The sequence below is a fragment of the Cebidichthys violaceus genome, unplaced genomic scaffold (assembly GCF_023349555.1).
Source record: "Cebidichthys violaceus isolate CVI_PGR_0920_01 unplaced genomic scaffold, fCebVio1.0.p SCAF_21, whole genome shotgun sequence".
NCBI classification, from domain to species: Eukaryota; Metazoa; Chordata; class Actinopteri; order Perciformes; family Stichaeidae; genus Cebidichthys; species Cebidichthys violaceus.
Window position 1 is genome coordinate 8,752,144 of NW_027176384.1, and position 23,715 is coordinate 8,775,858.

The window sequence follows — 23,715 nt, forward strand, 5'->3', positions numbered from 1 at the left end:
GGTGGAGTACATCTTCAGGTAAGGACCCTTCTGGACAAAGATGTCCGACAGTCTCTGGTGATCGCTCCTGTAACCAGACACACACAAACAGTTCTCTTCAGTCAGTCAACCGAGTCATTCAGTATAAAAGTAGTAGAGGAAAAGGAAATCCAGCTGTTGTGTTCATTTATTCATACTAAGACTGACTTTAAAGCTACTACTTACTAGGGTAAGATAACTTCCTTTCATGGAAAAATACCATGTTTTTATTTTACTCACATACATCAACTGCTGAATTTTAGGGACGCATTGCTAAAATCAAGTCCAGCATTATGGGAGCTGTTGTTCTTTTCTATGTGTGTCGGTTGTGTGTTTACCAGTGTGCCACTCGCTCCTCCAGCTCCCTCAGCAAGTCTCTGTTGAGCTGGTAGAGTTGTGGCAGGTAATACAGGATCTGACTGAGGATCCGCTCCTCCACCACCGGCTTCCCATTCTGACGGGTGGCCTTTGCAACAGCATCTCGAAAGTCCTGGAGAGACACAGAGGGTGGATTCTGCATCATTATCACACACACACACACACACACACACACACAGCTGTACAGGGTGGGTGACACATGACAACATACTGTATTGCTGAACAGGAACACCTGGTTATCACCTCATAAACTGCACCTTCCTCCACACTTCCATCACATAGCTGCACGTATTTCACTCACACACACACACACACACACACACACACACACACACACACACACACACCTGACTCAGCATTCTTGACTTTGTCCAGTGTGCCAACACACACATCCACCTGGAAGGAAGCAAGGAGGCCACGCAGAATCCCTATTTTATTTTTCTCTCTCTCTCTCTCTCTCTCTCTCTCTCTCTCACACACTGACACTCACACACTCGCAGACTCACACACTCATACACTCACACACTCATACACTCATACACTCACACACTCACACACACTCACAGCTCGAATGTAATACAACATTAACCTTTCAGGTGATAAGCAAAGTTCATTTAGCAGTAAAACAACAAAACAAGATGAAACACAGTCACACTCAATATCACACGTATCAGTAAAATGTTTTTTTAAACATTTAACTTGACGTAATATATTTCTAGAGAAGTATTTATCTTGTCCCTTGATTTTCTTTATTAAAAAATATTTAATAATGTACAATTTTGTTTGCTATTTAATGCATCCGATCCATTATAAGCACAAAAATATATATATATTTTTATCTAATCACCAACCAACACATTTGTCTTGCTCATGTCATGCTGAACTTTTTGATTTCAACATAACAAAAACACAAGACTAAGCTAAGAAGTACAAATAGAAATAAAAATAAAAGTAAAATATTATCACAGCTTTTAAAACAACCACTTCTTTTCTTGCATATAAACTCTTTGACACAAAGAACTGAAAAACCACAAACCACTGAAGGCAGGTGCTGGACCAATAGAAGACAGCGATAACTTGCACAGGGAGCGACATTTGCTTATGTTTTAAACTGACAAACCGCCGTCTAAATATTCACAAAACCGACATGAACGTTGGCAATAAATTACCTAAAAATGTCATACACACACACACACACACAGTCAACCTACCCACGCACACACTCAACATAACACACAGCACACACACACACACACAGCACACACACACACACACACACACACACACACACACACACAGGATTATCTAAGGTATGTGTGTGTCTGGAGGTCGTCTCTGTGGCCTGAGGAAGCAGCTGCTGTGCGGCCAGGCCGTCCGCGGAGAGAGGAGAATGCGATCTGACCTCTTTTCTTGGATGCATTGCGCCCCCCCTCCCCGCCGCCGCCAGCCTCGGGGCGACGTTTTCTACTAATCCTGCTGTGAGTTTCTCCAAAGCCACGTCTGAGGCGGCCAAACAGGTGGACCCTTGACCCCTCTCAACCGGGATTCAGACCTACTACAGAGTCCGTCTTTGGCATATACATAAACACACACAAAGGCAGAGCTTCCCTGTCAGATGTTACAACTAAAAGAACTAAACAAAAGGCATTAAAATGTACTCCAATACATAAATAGTACCGACACTAGATGTCCGTGTGTACAGTAAAACATTGTCCATTCACTTCGCCTAAAAAAACAAAAAAAAACCTGACATTATCCAGTCACATGGTTCCTGTTAGCCGTCGTTCAAAACGCAGGAACATGCAGCATTTAGCTTAATTTATCTTTCAGGAAATCAAATACTGCAGACTCAAGGAACCCTCACTAGCACAAGTCTGTTTTTAAATGTATAATCCATCACTGCCGACTAAATCTACAAAATATCTCTTTTCAGTGGAGTAAAAATCCCTTCTGAAATACTGTCCCATTTTCATATTTTCCACATATTATATATCACATAATATTCTAAATAGAAAGTGTAATTTTGTTACATTATAAATGGGGAAACTCACAAATAAACTCACGACGCAGGATTAAAGTGTCCTTTAAAATACTTATTTGAAATACTCAAGATCTCCGTTTCGTTCTGTTGCGCTCAGCCATAAGCGGCTCTCGCTTCCCTAACTTTGCGCCGCTTATGATTTTTCCCGGGAATGATGGACGTGAGGTTCGATCACCATTGTGTTGCCTCATTCAGCCATAGACAGTGACTCAACAGACATTTATTTAAATTAAACTCTTCTAAGATGTTTGCTCTAAGGTTGCTAGCTAGAACTCTTTGGCATTTGAACTCACCAAACAAACCTCAACAGAGCCAAACAAAGCCTTAACTGACGACTCACTTACGCCGTCTCTTTTCTTGCACAATAACACACACACACTTGCCCGACAGTGTTTCCCCGTGAAGAGACCGATCAAAGCGCCGCCTCCCTACTTGTGGCCGTGCGTTTACCTGCCCACAGCCGCCCACGGGGGAAACCGCAACCCTCCAAACGCTGCAACTTTAAAAAGCCTCAGCTGTGAAATAACGCCGTTATTCAACTCTGAGCGGGCCCTTGAACAAAGACAACACCGGCCAAGACCTCATTAATTCATGTTCATCCCAGGGAAAGAGCTTTGAACACCATTCAAAAATAAGCACAGCGTCAGCGAGGGTAACAAAAACATACACTAAGATTTATTATGTTGGCCACTCTTCTTCCCTGGCAAAAAAACAACTGTTCCTTTAATGCAACCCTTGGATAAATAAGACACTTACTATGTGAAGCAGCTTCAGGACATCCACAAATCTGAAACAAGAGCAGAAATACATCAGTTAGATGACACACATGTGGACGTTTCTAAGCACAGATGGTATTATGTGTTCATTCTAAAAGCACTCACACTTTCTCGGAGCTCATAATCTCCTGGGCGATGTGCACCACTTTCTTCCTCTTCATCTCATCCTCTTGCTGAAAGGGCACAAACACAAACAGTTCAGCAACGCTACAGACACGCCACCGGTGACCGACCACGACAAAACACACCACTGTAAACTCACAGGCTCGCTGCAAATCACCATGATCACTGGGATCCTGTTTCGCTCTGCAAAACCATCAGGGTTGAGTTTACAGCCTTCAAAACAACAGCTCAATCAGGCCCCAGAGTAGAGCGCCGACCCTTCTCTCTCTCTCTCCCCTCTCCCTGTGTCTTTCTGATGGTGTGTGTTGTTGAATGATAATGGGGCGGCCTTTCAATGACTTAATTTGGACTGTGGCCTTGGACCCCCCCACCCCCACAGCTTGACTGAAATGTCCCACTGGTCCTATCGGAGCCTGTATTTGTGATACCCTGGAGGGTTGAGGTGCTTACAGTATCACAGAGAGCGTCACACAGGAGAAAGAAAGAAAAAAAGAAACAGGTCATTGAGAGAGCTATTCCTGAACCTGTTACCCTTCTGTGTTTGCTCACCATCCCCCCTTTCAACACACACATACACACACACACACACACACACACACAGACTTTTGGAGAGCTGTGACGAACACACTTGGCAGAAAACGTGCACACAATCTCCAGTGGCTGCAGTGACAGTTCAGTTACAAACTGTGACATGAGACGCTCTGCCAGTTTTACATGATGTCATTTTCCGTACAAGTTTCTCTTTTTTATCATTTCTGAATAAATGCAGCCTTGACGAACATTTGTGAGGACTTTCTGCTTACCTCTCTGTTTTATACAATTACACATTTAAATATATTCCACCTTTGGACAGTTGGTCAGACACAACACATTTGAAGATGTAACTTTGGGCCCTCAAATTTTTCTGTAAGTTTTCTGAACAAAAATAATCAATTAATCAATAAAATAGTTGTCAGATCACTCAATAATAATAATAATAATAATAATAATAATAATAATAATAATAATGATAACTGTTTGCTGCAGCCTCTGATTCATTTGTTAAATGTAAGTGCATAGTGTGGTTTTAATTAATGATATACATAGAAATGATCCTCTATCAGATACGAGCAATGGTTTTACTATCAGCCACCCGTTCAGTTTATTACTTTATAGTCGCTGCTGTATAATGACTGAATGATTACCTGTCGGTCTGCCACATCCAGGTGCTCCTTGCTGGAGGTGGAACTGTTGTCCTCTTCATCTGAACTGTGGATCTCCTCCTCCTCAGAGTGGACGTCCTGCCCCAGCCAGCCACTGCAGAAAGCAGACATTCAACACAACAAACTTAGAGATTAAATGACACGCGTAGCAGAATTAAGTTTTCGGGTTTTAAGGGCAGGTCTGCAGAGGAGAGTGAGTTGAGAAAAACACACCCTGGGTAAATAAAGATTAAAGTTTTGTGCAAGAGGGGAACCTGATGATGAATTGGACTTAATCATTACTCACAGGAAGCACATGAGTTATTACAAGAGTGTGAAACTCATTAAGAGGTCTTAGTAGACAAAGAAATAATGATTTAAGTCATTTTTCAAGCACAAACAGTGAAAGTGGTTGAGATAGTGAATAGGAAATTGTTATTTTCTCTGATATTGTGACAGCCCTAATTGTCTTATTGATGTCAGCCATACTGCCTGGTCCGTGTTAATATTGTTATGTTTTAGGTGGGTCTATATCCATTATGTTTTTCTTTAAAGAGACCTGCGTCTTTATAAACCCTGCTGCTGGCTCCGCTCTACCCACAAAACGTGCTGTCTGCCAGCTTAGAACAAGCACCAACATGTGTTTGTGTGTCACTGATGTTTGGATCTTTTCCTGCACAATTAAGCCATCAGATTTCAAAGAAATGAGGGTGAGTTAATGTGTTTTGATTTTTGCCTCCATCAGCCCCATCCTGCCGTCTCTCTTTCCTACACAACTCTCTGTACAGAGGCTCGGCAAGAAAGGGTGACGGCTCAGGATAAAAATCAGAAAGGAAAGACTGTGGGACTCCAAAGATTCTCACATTTCCTTTCACGCTCATCAGCAATAGCCCACTCTCTCCACTTCCTTGTTTTTCTTACGTGCCTCCGGACAGTTTCTTTTACCTAAATAGTAATACACACTCACTCTTCCTCTCTTATGCTTTCTCCATAGTACAGCATTCCAACACACTGGATCCGGCACAGAGCGCCACTTGTTTACAGCCTGAGGCTACTTACATAAACTCAACAGGCTCAGATGCCTGGGAAACACTACAGATTCACTCATTTCTCCCCCCCCCCGAGCACAGAAACACCCCGCTAAACCACTCGGATGCATATAAAGAAACACGGTTCATCTGAATTTGATGCCTCGTCGTGACTTAACGTGGCCTCGACTTCATCACTTGCAGTGCCACCGTCTGACAGAAAGGAACAGGAAGCACAGCACTTATTATGGGAACAGCTTCTCATAACAATTAGTTGGCGGTGTCCCATTACCCACACTTTTGTTTGTCATTAACAGAGCAAAATGGCAAAATTCTAAAGTTTTAGCTTCTTAAAGCAGCACTAATCAATGTTTTACATTTAAATGATTGTATTATTATTATTGATATGTGAGCGCTGTTAGTTGTAGCGACAACCACCCAGAAAAGTATCCCTCAAACTTAGCTCGACATAGTGTTTTGGCATCTTTCAGCTCTTTGTTTTGGTTTTAAAGAAGCCACTGTGCACTACCTGCCCAGCACTAAAGAGTGAACAGAGAAAGTTAGCAACGAGAAAATAAACAAAGTGGAGCATTTAGCAGATAAAGAGACAGATATTCCCTGAAGGAGTTGGTGGAGACCACAAACAGAGCCAAAAGTAGAGTGAATATGGGACATAAATTCATCAAATGAATGATACTCCGTGTCCTGCTGGATGTGTAAATAAGCAACGGTTTTATGCTATAACAACTTTGTAAAAATGGTGACAATAAATCAAAGGTCTTTAAATCTTGTTCTGCTGCACTGCAGTGGCTCAAAAAAATAAATCAATGTTGTATTAAATGTGAGTATTTGCTGCTTTGCTCTGTTTTATAATTTTGTAAACTGAATATATTTATATATTATATCAAGCCATTTCAAGAATTGAAACGATTAATCAGTTAATTGAAGAACGGTGTCATTAATTAATATATTATGAAGATAATTATTAGTTGCAGCTCAGTTTACAGCTACCTCTGATGTTCATTCTTTTGCCAAGTAGTCCGACTGGCATTGGAAATATGAATAACTAATGAATAATTATTAATAATGTATGGGACTGTTGTTGATCCTCCTACAATAAATCATGTGCTGTGTTTTTAATAAGATACTGCAATTCATGTATTTATCTTAAATATTTCACCTTCTATAGATGGCCCTCTGCTTTTCCACATGTGAGATGTAAAAAAGATCTTATTTGTTAATTTACTGGGATGAGATCAGAGCTCACCAGAGACACAGGAGGAGAAAAACGGAGTGATGAGGTTAGGAAGAGGCTAAACGCAGTGCGAGGGCGTGCAGGCCGAGGAGGAGGAGGCTGGTGGTTGCTGGAGGTTTATTTTCCCTGTTCCAGAGAGCTGTGTGGCGTTTCTGCGATTCTCAGACATTTCCTGCCCTGGCCACTGAAAATAACCCACAGGAAAACAGGCCGACCTGTTGCACATCAATGCTCCATTCAAATTCAATGCCCCTGCCTCAAAGGCCAACTTTCACACACTTGTAAACACAAGAAGCCACTAATGTCACCTGTGCAACTAGTCGCACACGGCAGTTCCCACACTGAAGCTACGGGTCAAAATTACAGAGCGGCTGCAAGTGGCTCTGAACCTCTCTCACACACACACACACACACACACACACACACACACACACACACACACACACACACACACACACTCTCTCTCGCTCTCTCTCACTCTCTCTCTCTCACACACACACACACACACACACACACACACACACACTCTCTCTCGCTCTCTCTCTCTCTCTCTCACACACACACACACACACACACACACACACACACACACACACACACACACACTCTCTCACTCTCACTCACACGCACACACACACACACTCTCTCTCTCTCACTCACACACACACACACACACACACACACACACTCTCTCTCTCTCACTCTCTCTCTCTCTCACACTCTCTCACTCACACACACACACACACACACACACACACACACACACACACAAATAATGTCTCTTTTCATAAACATGAATGAGCAACAGGGTTCAGGCAACGTTCCAGGTATGAACTGACCACCTATCTCTTCCCTAAACTACTGTAATAGATAGATTCATCACTTTTAAATAATAATCATTAGTTGCACAAACTGCTAAATATGTGAAATACTGTACCTCTCGTACTCATGCTCGTGGCACCTGTGATAGGGATCCTGCACTTCATAGATGTCTGAATCTGCTCCGTCGGAGTCATGTGACCAGCCCGGCCTCGCGCTGTGAAACGGCAGGTTCATGTACTCTGGGATCTCCTCGTACAGGGGAACGTTCTCATACTCCACCAATTCCTCTACATATTCTCCACGAACATCGGCCTCCACTATGCAGCTACTGGGCCGCTCCAGGCTTTTCCCCCCGGGGCTCGAGTCCACGCTGGTACAGTCCAGGGTCTGCCCTCCTTTGGCCAGCAGCTTTGGCAGCATCTTGACAGACAGCCGGAGCTCCAGCAGCTTCCTGAAAGAGAGGCTCCTCTTTTGGGAGTCGGCCCGGGTGGCCAGGTCGGCTGCAGAGAAGGACTGCGCCCTCTGCTTGCCCCCCAGCGCCGGAGCTCGGCTCTTTGGCGGCACGCTGCTCCTGGTGGGCATCTGCCGGCTGAAGAAGGTCACGCAGGGCCGCGTGAACCGCCAGGGTGTTTTCTCCTGAGGGGGCGCGGGCAGCTCCCTCATCGGGGTGTTCGCATGTGGAGGTGCAGGAGGGCAGATGGAGGGCGGAGGGGGCGTCGGCAGGCTGTGTCTCTGAGGTTTTCTCGGTGGCGCCCTCGGTGACCGCTGATCCTCGGCAGAGAAGGCCTTCCTCGCATTAGCCAGAGGAGGATGACAACCGAGTTTGATCTGTTTGGGGAGGCTGTGAGTTATTGGGTAGCGCTCAAAGTCGCCGTACCCGTCCTCTTCATCCTCGTCCACACGGTGCTCTGCTCCCCCTTTTTTGTGGCTGTTCGAGTCAGCGTGCGAGAGCAAGACTAAGGAGTGGGAGGTGTTTTTGTTGAGAGAGGGGGGCATGCGGGCTGGTCTTTGAAGGCGAGGGGAGAGGGAGGTCTGCCGAGGAGGGGGGACCGGTGCGCTGGTCTCATCATCTCCCAAACCTGAGTCTTTTTGGGGTAAATGGTCGTCACATGTGTCCCGTTTGAGCTCCTCGCCGTCCGAACCGAGAGACGGACCAGCTACACTCAGTTTCCCCTCATCCTCTCCCATCTCAAGCTCCTGTCTCTGTTCCTCTGCCACCTGATCCTGGGCACTGCCCTCCACACCATCCTGCCTCACCAGGGCTGGCTTTTTAGGTTTGCGTGGGTGAGGGACTGGGAGAGGTTTGCTGGGGGCAGCGGGGACCTGCAGATCAGGGTGTAACCTGCTAGGAGATGCTTTGCTGATCGGCCCACTGCATTCTACCTGAAAGGACTCTGCAGAAGATTCATGAGGAGGGACACTTGGGGAGACAATGATGCTGCCTGCAACATCACAGGCCGACGTAGAGTCTGTGAAATCTGTGTTTTGGGCCTCAGTCTGTCCATTCGCTGTTGAAACATCAGGCTCAGCGACAGCACTTTCCTGATGTTTGACAGTCTCTAGAGCGTTCTGCTCCTCAGTCCTCTGTGCCTCTTTGTTGACCGATCCCCGATCCAGGTGTCTCTGTCTGTGAGGTTTGTCCCTGGGCTTCTTGCTAATCCCTCCACCTTCCCCCCTTTCTACAGCAACTCCCTCCTCTTGGTTTTCTGCTCTCTCATGTGGCCTCGTCCCTGTGAATCCTTCTGTAGAAATCCCATTCTGCAAAGGTTCCTTGTGCAAATCGCTCCCAATCTCAGTTGTATTTCCGTTTTCCAGACGCTGGCACTGGGAACAATCCTGGAGCCCACATGAGCAGGTGGGAATTATGTAATCCGAGTTACGCTTGTTTGTCTCTGATAAAATCCCATTTTTGGAGTTAAGAAGTAAAAGGCTATCGCCTAAAGCTTCCTGCCGTTCCTGAGTCAGGATAAAGGGTTCACTGGGTTTGGGTGGCGGGGGTGATACGGTGGGAGACGAGGCCGTGGATTTGGGAATGCAGGGTTTCGGGGCAACAGCCGGTTTAGTCCTCTTGAGAGTAGCAGGGGAGGGTTGGGAGATGACCAAAGACTGGGAGAGAAGCCCTGGTTTGGGGGCGATGGGTGGGGGAGAGGGTTTGGTGGCGGCAGGGAGTTTAGGTTTGGGAGCTAATGGAGGCTTCTTCACACCTGCATGTAAAGAAGAGGGAGGAGATTTACAGAGAAGTCAAACAATAATGTGCTCACACTTCCTTTTAAATGAATCATGCAACACTGTCACATCACATGAAAGCACACTCCATCCACACCTATAGTAAACACATAGACAGCTGCAAGCTCAAAGCTCAGGTCCAAAGGTCCCCATAGGTTCAGAAGGACTGAGGGTTGGAATAATGTGTGAAATGAATTCAGCGATTTAAATGAGGATTTATATAAGTAACAAAACTTTTATCACATCTGCTCAACCGTTTAGATTTGTAAAGTAATAATCTGATGAACGAGCAGCAAATGCAAATTAAATCTGGATTATGTCATTCAGATGCACAATTGGATTTTGTCCTTCCTGTTCTTGAGACAACTTTAATCATTTCATAAAATCAGCAGAAACCAATAGTATAAATATAATGGTATATTTCTGTTTTGGCAACACATTTCTCTCTTTCTGCTCCAACTGAATGCATCTGATAGTTTTGTGTTCTTGTATTTCTAAAAGGTTTAAACTACTCTTTAAGGTCTGTTTGAGACATGTATTGTTGTCAGATTTTAGTTATGAACATAAGTATAATTAATTTGTATGTATTAAAACTAGTACAATATTTACTGTAAATACATTCTGATACTTTACTAATGTTTAAAGTAGATGATACACAGAAAATGACTGACTCATTTGGTTAAATAAAGTTTAAATTGAAAAAAAACAGAGTCTCTACGATTAATAACAAGCTGTGAATTGACATTGAAGGCGATATTTTCCGCTCTACTGGCTGAAACGTTTGGCTGGCCGACAACACGAGAAGTGGAGTCATCGAGCGGATGTTTCCGAAAAGGCCAACGACCAGAAACCGCTGTGACTCCCAGACATGCTGCTCTGCCTCTGCAGATAGAGCTCCAAACTGTTCAAACAGTGTAAAGTCATTGGGCTCAAACACCAAAAACACCCACGTTATTGGACGGTAATTACCATGTTTACCGATCACTGATAGACATTTTTCAATTGTATTTGAAAAATACAAAACTTTAAGAAGTGGTTCACCAAAAAAATTATTAAAAACTTCACCACGGATCGCGGGGAGAATCCCTCTAAAGCGTGACTCAAATATCAAATTCTCTTTATATATAGGCCGAATTTGCCAGTGCATGCTAACGATGCCATGAAAGTTCATGAACTATATCTTCGGATATATAATGCCACTTAAAAACCGAAGTAACAATCAACTAGAAGCTTTTAGTGCGGAGTCTGGCCTCATGTTTTTCGCTGTAAAAAGTAACGCCAGATATCTGGACGCGGAAACACAAACAACAATAACTCTTTTGCACATATCACATTTCTCTAAGGATACACCTCTTCATTCAGGTAAAAGTTACCTGTTTTATAACAGAAGTTAACACTGCAGCTCATTATCGAGTCTTGTTGCATCAACAGCAGGACAGATGTTTTAAGACAAAGGATTTAACCCCCTCCAGCTGCGACAGTAGCTTTAATATCAAACGTAAAAGTGACATTTTACATTGTGAGTTATGATGGAAGGTTTTTAAAAAGCACTCAAAATTGCAATCGAGCATGTCTCCTTCTTTTTTATCTTTTTGAAAGCTGTTATTAAGAAAAAACTACGCGTAATTACGCGTGGCTGCGTAAAAAGAGGGTTGACGCTTATCGACCGTTATAACATTCACATTGCATAGTTTTTTCCCACTTTCTACAAATAAACGTTAAGTATTTAGATTTTGCACAGCAGGGATTAGCTAACTTTAAGTTAAACAAGGAAACAAACCTGTGCTCATGACTCTCGACTGGCTCCTTTCTCCATGAGTAAATTTACTTTCAATGGAATTGCGAGAAAATCCGAGTTTTTTCCTCCTTCGACACCATTGTCAGTTTGAAACCCGCTCCAGGTAGAAAACATGCAAATCCATCGCTGTAGCTCCTTATCTTGCCAGCGGATGCTCGGATGAAGTCTTTACGCGTGTTACTTTTCCCATTTTTCCCCCAAAAGTTTTCAGCCACGGTGCTTTTCCCAACAGTATCAAGTAGGACGCAACAAAACAATCCACTTCCGTTTATGCATTTCAAAATAAAATCATTGTTGAAGAAGATCTGGTGCAGTTGTAGTAATTTGATGTAAAGCACGAAGTTAAGCATAAAGATACGTTCAGATGTATATTTTATGTAAATATAAATGTAATTAAGATTGATTCCGTGATTCAAATTTGCAACAAATTGTTTAAAATAAATTGCAGTTATATGTTTTGAAGAAAGTTTCCGGTTTTACACTGGCTGATTCTGGAGAACTTTACACCCAATTTTTCCTAACGGTTGCTCCACGGTCCCTCGCGCCCACTTGGGGCGCTCTAACATTCGTTCGGCTGAGTTGCTCGCGAGCAAACGACGAGCATTATGGGAATTGTTGTTTTATGCGAAGTTTTAGCAAACCGGCTAACAACCAACTTCTCCAGCGGCTGTTCCTGACTACCGTCGCCTACAACTTCAGAATGCAAACGGGGCTGTGTGTATAAATGGCGGAGAGCAATGACTGAGGAGTTTGACGAAGATGTGGTATTTGAGGTTTGTATTACAGCCGCTGTTTTTTGTTTTTTAATGGAAACTTATGGATGCTTTGTCATACCTAGACGTTGTGTTCCCGAGTCATTAAGGGCAGCTAGCTTATACACAGATAGCTTACCATGCTAGCAGCCCATAACAAATCCACATATTTATGCTGTTAGCTGTGTGTTTCTGCTTTGTTGGTCACGGGAGGGAGCTGAGCTGTGTGTGCGCGCGCATTGTTGTTGGTGTTTCATTATTATTATTGGATTGTTAGTCAGAGGTGGGGTGTGGAGGACCAGGTCCAATGCGTCTGTTCTGGGGTAAAAAAAAAACAAAAAACCTTGACACACACACACACACACACACTTACACACACACACTCTACGTCTGACTGGTGACAACACCAGCTGCGACTTCGTGTGACAACATGCATGTGAGTAGCATTTAATTGTTTGGTTGTCATCTAGGTATATTTATAGTGTTATTATGATGGGTTAGTTACATTAAACTGAGATGCACCAAAACACAGCAGAGATGCTGATGTTTTGGAACTGAGTCAGACATCTTTTGGACAAATTCTAGCATGGGATGTCTTTTTTTTGCTTATTTATTTCATGGCTGCTTTGAGTCTGAGCTGTCTTTGTTCAGCATAAGAAACAGCATCGCCTGTGTGTACCCCTCTACGAGTAGATTATTACACGATGTCTTGTGCATGCATGTAGTCGAGTTTCCATGGTGCACGGAGAGGCTAAAAAAGACATTCCTGGCATCTGTACGAGTGATTTACAGATTCACATATGAAGGCACTTAAAAGCATTCTTCCCAGAGCAGAAAAGTAGTTTGCATGGAGGAAAGAAGTCAGAGAAAGGTAGAGAAAGAGGGGAAAGTAGACTGGCCTATCAGAGCCTGGGCACATTCACACGAAACTAGTGCAAAATCCTCTCATCCTGCATCAGACTTTTATTTATCAGGTAAGACTAGCGCACACACATCGGGCACTAGTTGGACAACAGCATCAGGCAACACAACAACAGAACAAAAGTTGCATATCACAAGAGGAAAGACTAATGTGCAACTCAAAACTGCAGCAGCAGCAAGAGAACAAAACATGCATGAAATAAAACAGTAAACATCAAGCTTCTGAGTGAGCCCTTGCATCCTTTCTTACAGGGAGGGGTTGTTCTGATTCAACACATTGCACCCTATCCGTGAGGGAGTTGGAGAACCACACCAGTGAGGGGCTAGCCTATGATACAGTGTCAAAGGGCTTTAGCTAAATCAATACAAAATGCTGGCAGATGGTCGGGAAGGACGGAAGGAGAGACGACTGTGAGACAGCCAAGAAAGTGCTCCTCTAGACTGATGACCTAATCTCCAAATTCTCTCCACAGGTCCTTCCATCTGGCACTATATGTCTCTCGCTTCTCATCCGTCATCCCTCAACTACTGCATTCACCTGTCTCTCTTTCTCTTTGCAGAATTCCCCTCTTTTCCAGTACCTGCATGATCTAGGGCACACAGACTTTGAGGCATGTCCAACGGCATCGCAGGAGGACGAATATGGCGGACAAGAGGGAGACCTCACGTCTCCCGACGAAGATCCAGGGAAGACTTCAGTGAGTTTTTACTATTTTCTGACTTTTTATAGACCACAATTCAAACAGTGTGTGTGTGTGTGTGTGTGTTTGTCACTGTTTGATATGGGCAATCTGACAGAAAGTAATTAATTTAACCATTGACTCCAAACAGCAACACAGTTTGGAGTTGAGTCGACCTGTGATTCATACAGGCAGGTAGTGTGTCCGGGGAAGCTCGGGATCACATGACGGGAAGCAGTTTTGTTTATTTCGTTCGGGAACTTTCCGTATGTGTCATGCTTCCTCTCTAGTATGCTGTTGTTCTAAGGAGTTGAGGAGGATGAGGGATTCGTGATGAGACAGGAAAGCGTTTGGGTCGTCCCTGTGTGACCGGCTTCCTGGAGCTCAGATAAAGTCGGAGCCGATGCAAAACACCTTGTCAACGTTGAAAGACTACAGCTTGTCTTTCTTTACAATAACAGTAAATGGTCTCCTAATCTTTGTGTACAGTATAGCTTTAAGGGCTGCAGCTAATTATTATATTACTTGTGGATTTATCAGTTACTTGTATAAAATGTGACAAAACTGGCAAGAGTCCAATACAAAAGATATTGCGTTTACTATGATATAAAAGAGAAAATCAGCGAATTCTCACATTTGAGAAGCTGGAACTAAAAGCATTGTTTTTCATGGTGTAGGCAAAACCACAACTTGCTGTCTTTGCTCATAGGTTTTTGTACAGATCAAACAAGACACGTGTTGATTAGGGAGCTTTAGAAGTTCTGGTAGGTGGATTTTGCCGGGCTAGGTGTTTCCTCAATTTGACTTTTTGCTAAGCTAAGCTAACCATCTCCTGTCTCGATACTGAATGGACAGATATGAGAGTGGTATCAAAAGCATATTTCCCTCAAAGCACTACATGCTTTACTCATAGGCCTGCTGTCATATACAGCTGTCTGTGCTGAGTGTGTCCGTTCTCTTCCAGTGTGTCTGGAAGCTGGAGTGTCGTCTGCGTGACACCGGGAGAATACTGATGAGCAATAACAGACTGTGGCAGGATGTGCTACAGTAGTGAGAGAGCAGGCATCTGTGAGTTAATCCGTACGTGGTTTACATCATCTCTGCGGTGGTACCGGGGGAGACTAGCTGCTTTGTTACTACGGAGAAGACGGAACAGGGGCTGTGGCCTACTTCAAGGCTGATGACAAGCATTGTGTGAATGCCCAGTCCTGAAACTCAATCTCAAATCAGTAATCAATACTACTGCAGACTAGTGCGCTTGTGCTTCACCCCCCAGAGAAGGGGTCAGCTCGCGGGCTGCCCAGACTGAATCATTAACCCCTGCAGCACCACACACTACTTCACAGGATGTTATGATGCGTTTTTTCTACAGGATTCTCATTAACAGAAAAAAGAACAATAACATTATTAAAGCCCAAGCCTCAGTGAGTCCCATTTAGTTTTTTTTTAAACAAAGCATTTCACGGTCGCCACGAAACACTCTAAGCTGATTAGTGAATAAAAGATCCTAATCCTGATTAGGCATTACATAGTTTGGGATTTTTATTTAGGCTCTTAAGCACTTGCAGGAAAAAAAACGTGCAACATTTTTGAACAGCCCGAGGTTTGTTATGCATCCAAAATGTCAACGCACTTTAAATTGTGAGGCGCCATGTAACTCTGGTTGTGAGCGGATATCTCAGACTGTTTAGAGTCCACGGGGCAGAGACCCTTAAAAAGCAAGAAATAAAACAGAATGTGTGTTTTTGTGTGTGTGTGTTTCTGTGTGGTGTCTCCAATGAAAAACGTACAAACTTGTCTCTTTTTCTGGAGCTTAAAGAATCCTTCCTTTCCGTCTGTCAACCGTGTATTTGAAAAGGATGAAAGCTTATGTTTTATTGATGCCAAAAATGTAAACATTCAGTCTCAACACCAAAATGAAAATTCAACAAACTGAAGTGGTTATGTGGTTTTTGTGCCACAACAGAGAGCCGGGAGTTAGTGTTTTTACAAACACACATTGCACTTATTGTTGTTGCCTGAAAGAGTTTGTCTCCTGGGATACTCCCTTTGACCGTCGGAGTGTGTGTGCGTGTGCGTTTTTAAGTGCACACACTTGTTATTTACTGGTTGTGCAAATCCTGGAAATTAAACCCAAGCTAGAAGAAGCACACTAAATTGACTGAAAGACTTCCAGGTGAATCATTTATGTATTTTCATCTGGAATGTATTTCACTGATCCTCCGGGGTTGTACCAGGGCATAACATAATAACGAGCCCTGCATAACACTGGAACAGAGCTGTTACTTAATTGACTGATTTACAACCTTCCTCCTGTGTGTGACCTGCAGGGGGGACGCTTATGGAGACTGGCTGAAGCTTTGTGGAGATGGAGTCCGATTCACCAGGCGGCTGCATCTCGTAAGATGGGCCAGCAGCTGGTAGGCAGAATGGGAAACAGAAAGGAATGCTGGCACCAGCAACTTCACATTGTTTTATGTTTAAAGGCATCCATTCTTTTAAAGCAGCCCCCCCCCCTCCCCCTCAATGTGTTTCTCTTTTCCTCCAGGACTGTGTGTTCGGCCAGTACTCGGTGAAGTGCATTCTGGACCAGGACGTGCTGTTGCAGGAGGACGTGGAGCTGATTGAGCTGTTAGACCCGAGTCTGCTCACCCTCGGCTCGTCTGCTTCTGGCTCATCCACTCGAGCGAGCGTCCTGCCCAGACCCAGCCTCATAGCCAGGCCCTCCCTATGGTACGTTGTTAGGAAACAAGCACACAGATGGACAGTGGAAGAATATAAAGCATTCCAATATAACGCCAGCACAAACTGAAGCATTTGCCTCTAAAACAGTAGTAAAAGTTAAACATGTAAAGTAACGGCCGCACTAATCAGAATTCCTCCCTCAGGGACGTGGCGGGGCTGGTCGGCCTGGCTGCAGTGCTGCTGGGTTTCTGCTCCGTGTCTGAGGGCCTGTGGCCGTTGGTCGCGGCCCCGTGGGGCCTGGCGCTGTTGGGCTGGCTGGGAATGAGGGGGGTCCTTCTGTGGAGGCGGGGCCGCATGCAGAGGGTCGTCCACTCACGGGCCACGCAGCTACAGACTCTGGTCCACAACAGCAAGACTCTGACCGGGCTGTCTCGTAAAGCCCTGCGCCTGGTGCAGGAGACGGAGGTCATCTCCAGAGGGTTCACCCTGTAAGTGTGCTCGTCTTTATGTCTACATGTCACCCAATCACATCAGATCATGGTCATTTCCTGTCATGTCTCCACTGGTTCAAGCCTGCTCACTTAATTTCTATTTCTAGCACTGTGTCAGTTAACCAACCTCCTCAGGTGGTGTGTCTGTAGATGTTTTATTATTTATTTGTCCGTGTGTGAGTATAGCTTTAGCGTTGTCCATAAACCACACTATAGCATTACACTTCAATCACATAGTAAGTTAAGGGGGTAGTTTTGCTTTCTTGCCAGGAGCAGATCGATACCACTTGTGTTTGTACAGTAAATACAAAGTCTGCAACTGAGTCGTTTAGCTTAGCATCAAGCAAGTAAATGGATAAACGGCTATCCTCGCTCTGGTCAAAGTCCTACCAGCACGGCCTTCTTACACTTCAGCTTTTAATTATTGCGCTTTAGAGGTGCCGCTAGATAGATTTTGTTACATTTTGACAGAGCCGGGCAAACTGTTTGACTCTGATTCCAGTTTTTGTGCTAAGCTAAGCTAACCAGTTGTAGCTTCATATTTACCACACAGACATGGGAGTTGAGCTGTTGATCTTGTCATGTAACTTCTGGTAAGAAAGCGATTAAGCGTGAACTATTCCATTTAATAGCATGTTGTATTGTCTTGTTTCCATTTTCTCAGTTTGCTGGTTTCCGTCTCGTGTGTCGTCTTTAGTGATGTTGTGTTCAGTGTTTTGTGTTTTGTGTACCCCCCCGCCTCTTTGGGACGTCTCCACAGTTGTATCACATTTCACTTGTCAAGTTTGCTCGACAGGGTGAGTGCGGCCGGCTCCTTTAGCAGGGCGGGGCCGGGGGCGGTGCCACGCGGCCAGCAGCTGATCGGACTGAGGAAGGCCCTGTACCGGGCGCTCCGCACGGCCTTCAGAGCCTCGCGGAGAGCCACCTGTCACATGCTCAAGGCATATCCTTTATTTTGAGAGGAAGACTTCAAATAGGAGTGTCTTCAGGCCTCCTTCTGTGGGTAACCAACTAGCCTGGATTTGATGTTATTAGTGGAAAACACAACGACAATTACATGTTGTCATAAACTTTCAGATGCATAAATATGTTTCAAGATACTCTCGCATCAAAAAGGAGTGAAATATATATACAGTATATCTGGAGTGGTTAACAGCTATTACTCAGCAAGAGAAGAATGTTAATTGAGGTTGGAAATCCCCCGACCTCTTTTGATTTGAAATAGGAAACAACTCACTATAAGTTAAGATATATGCAAGGTTTTTTTTATGAGACACAAGTATTGTTTTAATGGAAGCGTGATGTGTCCTTAACCCCTCTCAACGTTCCCTTTGAACTCTGAGATCGATAATGTGACCAACTATGTGTCCGCGGTGCCTCTGAAGGAGCTGGGGCTCGGCCTGGGGATCGAGCACCTGGGTGACGAGCAGGCTCAGGAGCTGACGGACGACTACAGCCTGCCCGCCCTGAAGGTAAGGCCTCTTTCCTGGCTAGATAGGTTAACCAGCTGCTTGCGGTCGCCTCGAAAAGGGACGAAGACCAATCTTCATCCACTTCTCCGCTGCCTATCCGGTAAAGAAGTTAAAGGACGGCAACAGCTGACGGCTAAAAAAAGCCCCAAAAAATGATGAAAGGCTTTAATGCGTAAATGTTTGTTGTGTCGTCCTCCTAAAGATGCTGTTCCAGCTGTGGGTTGGGCAAAGCTCCGAATGCTTCCGACGACTTGCTCTCCTCCTGTCGCCGCGAAGAATAGAGGAGCCAGAAGAGGGCGGAGCCAGCGGCGACACCTCCCCTCCTCCCGCCGCCCTGCTGCACCGCTCCATCGCCGCAGTGACGGAGCCCCTCCATCACGCTCTGGCCAGCTGCCTCTGCGAAGTGCAGCGCAGCTTCGACTTCCACCGACACTTTGAGACCCAGCTGAGGACGCCGGGCTCCGACGGGACGGGGAGAGTCAGGGAGAAATGCCGAGAGCTCAACACCCTGCACTCATCCATCCGAAGCCTGCAGCTGCACCTCAAGGCCCTGCTCAGCGAGTGAGACAGACACACACACACACACACACACACACACACACTCACTCCTGACTGCCCTCATTCTACACTTCCCATAATAGGAGATGAGACTTTAATGACCAGTGAGGGGAAACTGGGTCACTCCACCAGCAAAAACCTGGTAATATGGAAAAACCTTATAGGTGGACATTAGAGATGGAGATTAAAAGAAACAGATTAGTTGGAGAAGGATTTGTAAATTCACCAACTATGGAAACGGCACACAACCATATTAGGAAGATTACCCAGCATTCCATGTGTCCTTAATATAAAAGTACCATTTACTTTATGCCCCGGTGTTAAAGTTTTATTGTTATGAGCACCCAAGAAAGTGTAGTAGACATTTATAGACCAGCAGGGACTCACAATTCTTATATTTTACCCCCATTTCTGTCAGATTTCATGTTTATGAAACTGATTAACATTTTCAAAGCTGAATGTAGCTCGAGTTTCTTTTGCCCTCTCCGATTCAGCATGGCAACAGAAGATAATGTAGTGAGAGTGACGTCTCTCAGACTCGTCGCCATTCATTCTCCTCCTCCGTCTGTCCCTGATATCACTAGGATGATCATCCTGGAGGACGATCTGGAGAAACTGATGGTGTCCAAGGAACCGACGGAGTTGACGCTCGAGGGCTACCAGGACCTCAGTGACCGGCTGCACCAGCTGCAGCCGCACATGCAGGCCAGCTCGGGCTGCTGGGAGGACACCGTCTGCCAGGTGCAGCGCATGCTGAGACGGGTCAACGCCTGTCCAGGTGAGCTCAACGCAAACCTTTGTTAAGATATGAAGAGCAGGACAGTGACACCCCCTTTAGTAGTATATTAGTTTCCATGTTTACACAGGGCCTATTTGTAGCACAGATTTCCTCCTTTGTTTATCATGACTCAAGACTAGACAGCCGTGGAGGAAGGAGCTCCTTCACAATGTGGGCAGTCAACACGGTGATTTCGCAGTAACGTCAGTCCACACCGTCTCTGCAGGTAATGCCGAGGGTCTGGAGCGGTGTGGTCCTCCTGTGCCCGAGATTCCTGCTCCTCCTCCGTCCTACCCGTTGATCCTGGACAGAGACCCCGTGCCAGAAGAGCTGGTAAGACGAACAGTCCACCTGACATCTTGCCCTGTGCTCCTTCACACCAAGACTCTCTCACCACAGTCAAGAGTTTTGTCCCTAGTATGGTCTTTTAAAAATGTGTCCTTTGATCAGGAGTGGGAGGCCTACGTGTCCGACTCGGACTCCGACGGCGAGGGCCAAGGGTCTTGGTCCGACATCTTGTCACCGGAGGAACGGGAGCGGCAGCGGCGGGAGAGGGAGGAGTCCCGTCGCGTCCTGTCGGAGCTCAAAGCTGTGCTGGGCTTCCGTGCGTCAGAGGGGGAGAGGATGAAGAGGAAGCAGCTGCTCTTCAACGACCAAGGTCTGCACTGACCCGGGTCAACTCTCTCTCTCTGCTGTGATCATTCAAAGAGGAGGACATCCCAGTATGACTGGCGACTTTGCTGACATTGTTTTTCATGTGTCGTCAAACTATACACACATAATATATAATATATACTAAATGCAAAGCAACTTTACAGAAACGGAAGTATGAACTAAAATAAAAATGTCTACTATGTTCTGACGTATTATAGACATAAAATGTATTGATTCATTGAAAGGATCATTTGTAGATTAATCACTATGAGTTTAATCCTGAATAATATATTTCTTCGGTCTTGCAGCTGCTCCCTCGGCTCACGGTGAGAGTCCAGATACCGTGACGAACCTGTTAGACGCTCCGACTTCTCTGGGATCAGCAGGAAGTGGCGATGAAGAAGGAACCCACTTTTCGGAGTGCTCTGCAGGAAACGAAGGGGAGGAAGAGGAAGGAGGAGACAGGGTGAGGCTTGACCCCTCAGCAGAGCCGGTGACGGAGTTCAGCTGTGGTTTAGAGGATTTGGGAGGAACTTCGGTGTGTGCAAGAGGAGGAGGAGGAGCGTCCGAGCTGCATCTATACGACGGCGTCCTGCAGGAGGAGGAGGGGGAGGGCCAGAACGGCCTGGACTGCTGCCTGAAGCCCAAAGCCCCCGCCGTCTCTGTGATGGACAGGCTGACGGAGATCCACGGCTCGGAGGCTCTCAGCTTCAGCTCCGCCCTCGCCGCTCAGGTGGCGGCGCGCTCGCACTCGCTCATCACCATGGAGGAGCAGACGTTCGGAGATGACGAGGAGGAGGAGGAGGAGGATAGAGAGGAGAGCGACAGACGAACCGCCGAGAAGGACTGAAGTTAAACCGACCGCTGAGCAGAGACTGTATTTATGTCTTTCGTCTGGGTGTCTTTTAATCGATGGGTCTGTATTACATCTTAACTGTTTCTGGGGTGGAGGCATTTTCAAATTTACACCACTCTCTATTCCCCCGTCCGTCCATTTTACTGTACATTACTACCCACAGTTGTTACTGCTCGCTCGCTGTTAAAACTCAGGTACCAGAACCACTAAAACAAAGAAGACCAGAATGTCTACAGTTCACTCGCTGACATCCACACAGTGTGTGTTCTCCGTCGTTTAGCAGCTGTGGAAACAGGTGACAAGTGTAATAGGATTCTTTGAGAATAAAATGGATTTCATTTCAGTTTTCAAAACACTCCAATCTGAGTTCCTGTCTGGAAGTTTTGGGCTGGAGGACTTGAGAAGTCGGGAGCAATAATGCTGAGATACAGCGGTAAAAGAGCATATAAAAAAAAAACGTTTCATCTCGAGACAACAAACAACAACTAAATGCAAGTTTCGGGGCTTTATGAAACGTACAGAGATGAGAGGAAAGAGGCCACACCACAATGTAAAACTTCTGCATTCAGAATTCAACTTAACCTAAATATTGCCAACAAAATGTAGTTGGAAGTATTGAAAATAAAATTACTCGTAAATCATAATGGCCCATTTCAGTGAGTATTTGTAAAACAACAGGATTTCAGGAACTCAAATTTGTACTTAAGAGCAGTACTTGAGTAAATGTGCTGTCACACACACACACACACACACACACACACACACACACACACACACACACACACACACACACACACACACACACACACACACACACACACACACACACACACACACACTATGAGAGGGAGCTCTGGAAAAAAAGAGGAAGTAGAATGCTATTTTTACTATCGGCGTCTTTATTTTTGTCCGGCCCTTTCTGCGATTCCATCCCTCTACTTACTGTCTGACCGAACACAATGGGGGTCGGACGCATAGCGCACCATACGCAATACACAATATTACATAAACATACACAAACCTATTTGGAATGCAACACTATTGTATAAGAACTAACTCATGGAGACTGAAACGGTCCCAGTTTTTTTCTGCGTCTTTGTTTACAGGGGGGACACTTTATGGACTGATCTGTGAGGGGTTCATTTTCTCTCATGTGAGGGCGATCTGTAACTTTATGTTTCATACGATGTTGCCATAAGAGTCTGACAGCCCTGGTGTATTCCCTCCCTCCTTCCCAGTCTGACTTGTCACCATGTCTGCCTTGTCCTGACCTCTGTCTCTGGGTGAGGTCTGCCCCCCCCCCCCCCCCTCCTGCATTCTCCAACGTGAAATAAAATACCCTTCTGGAAGAGTTTCGATGCATCCTGAAGTCTTTTCTGCCGCTCGTGTTTCAGAGGCTCTCACGGTCGGGGTAGAGGAACCGGTTTGGTGAGTTACTTGATACGTTTTGTGGGATTTTTGCATTTGTCTCACCCACAATGGCTCCACTTTAAAGCCACCCCTGCCTTTTAGAGACTTAGGCCCAATCCCAATCTCCAGGCCGTCCCACTGTCCATTCAAAAAGTGTTTGAGGGCTCTCCGGACATTTTGAGCCCTTTGTGAACCCTTTCCGTAAATCCACATTTCTGCAGACTTTCCCCAAGGGTATTACCCTGCCTAAAGTAAATAAAAATAATATATTATTTTGAGTAACCGGGTCATTGCTGTTGAGTCACACCAAACAAATTTAGATCGATAAATAGCGCCACATGTAACAGGTAAAGGGAAAAATATGTATTTTTGACAGATTTTGCATGAAGTTCCTGTTATCAGAAGACATAACCAACACTATATGTATCCAGTGCTGTACAAATAACTAAATGCAGCCCTAAATGGAAACAATTTAATTTAATTCAACTTGTTTGCTTGAGTAAACACCTCATCACCAAAGTGATTCTTAATATAGCAGACTGATTAAAACAAACCTGTACTCTTTGTCAATGGTGCACACTGAGAAATCTGAATGTAGATTTTATAGATTGTAACTGAGGTTAATGTGGTTATGTAAAAATGAATTGGGTGAAACAAATGACTACTGCAAACACTTGTTAGCCACCCCTGACTTCAGGTCATGGCTATAATGTTAATGCTAAACTTTTATATAACATAGAATCAGTGATTCTATATCTATTCTGATATAGAATCAGTTATCAGATATTGCACACACCAAGTGTGCAATATCT

General features: G+C 45.0%; 2 protein-coding genes across 2 annotated transcripts in view; one reads left to right on the forward strand and one right to left on the reverse strand.

Annotated features, from left to right (window-relative positions):
• The window catches only part of fgd6 (FYVE, RhoGEF and PH domain containing 6), an 18,050-nt gene extending 6,194 nt beyond the window's left edge, over positions 1–11,856 (reverse strand). The window contains exons 1-7 of the mRNA XM_068717177.1: positions 11,629–11,856; positions 7,738–9,826; positions 4,521–4,632; positions 3,319–3,386; positions 3,194–3,224; positions 357–508; positions 1–67 (exon numbers count right to left, since the gene is read on the reverse strand). The exon at positions 1–67 is cut by the window's left edge and continues 90 nt beyond it. Coding sequence (XP_068573278.1) covers positions 1–67; positions 357–508; positions 3,194–3,224; positions 3,319–3,386; positions 4,521–4,632; positions 7,738–9,826; positions 11,629–11,638 — 2,529 coding nt within the window. The 5' untranslated portion in view covers positions 11,639–11,856. The remainder of the gene's footprint in view (positions 68–356; positions 509–3,193; positions 3,225–3,318; positions 3,387–4,520; positions 4,633–7,737; positions 9,827–11,628) is intronic.
• Positions 11,857–12,291: 435 nt separating this feature from the next.
• Positions 12,292–22,847, forward strand: vezt (vezatin, adherens junctions transmembrane protein). Its single transcript, XM_068717178.1, has 12 exons — positions 12,292–12,419; positions 13,880–14,017; positions 16,330–16,419; positions 16,548–16,732; positions 16,888–17,172; positions 17,972–18,118; positions 18,500–18,647; positions 18,850–19,208; positions 19,790–19,983; positions 20,210–20,316; positions 20,434–20,641; positions 20,946–22,847. The coding sequence occupies exons 1-12, from the start codon at positions 12,384–12,386 to the stop codon at positions 21,485–21,487; spliced, it is 2,439 nt and encodes an 812-aa protein (XP_068573279.1). The 5' UTR covers positions 12,292–12,383; the 3' UTR covers positions 21,488–22,847.
• Positions 22,848–23,715: the final 868 nt, after the last annotated feature.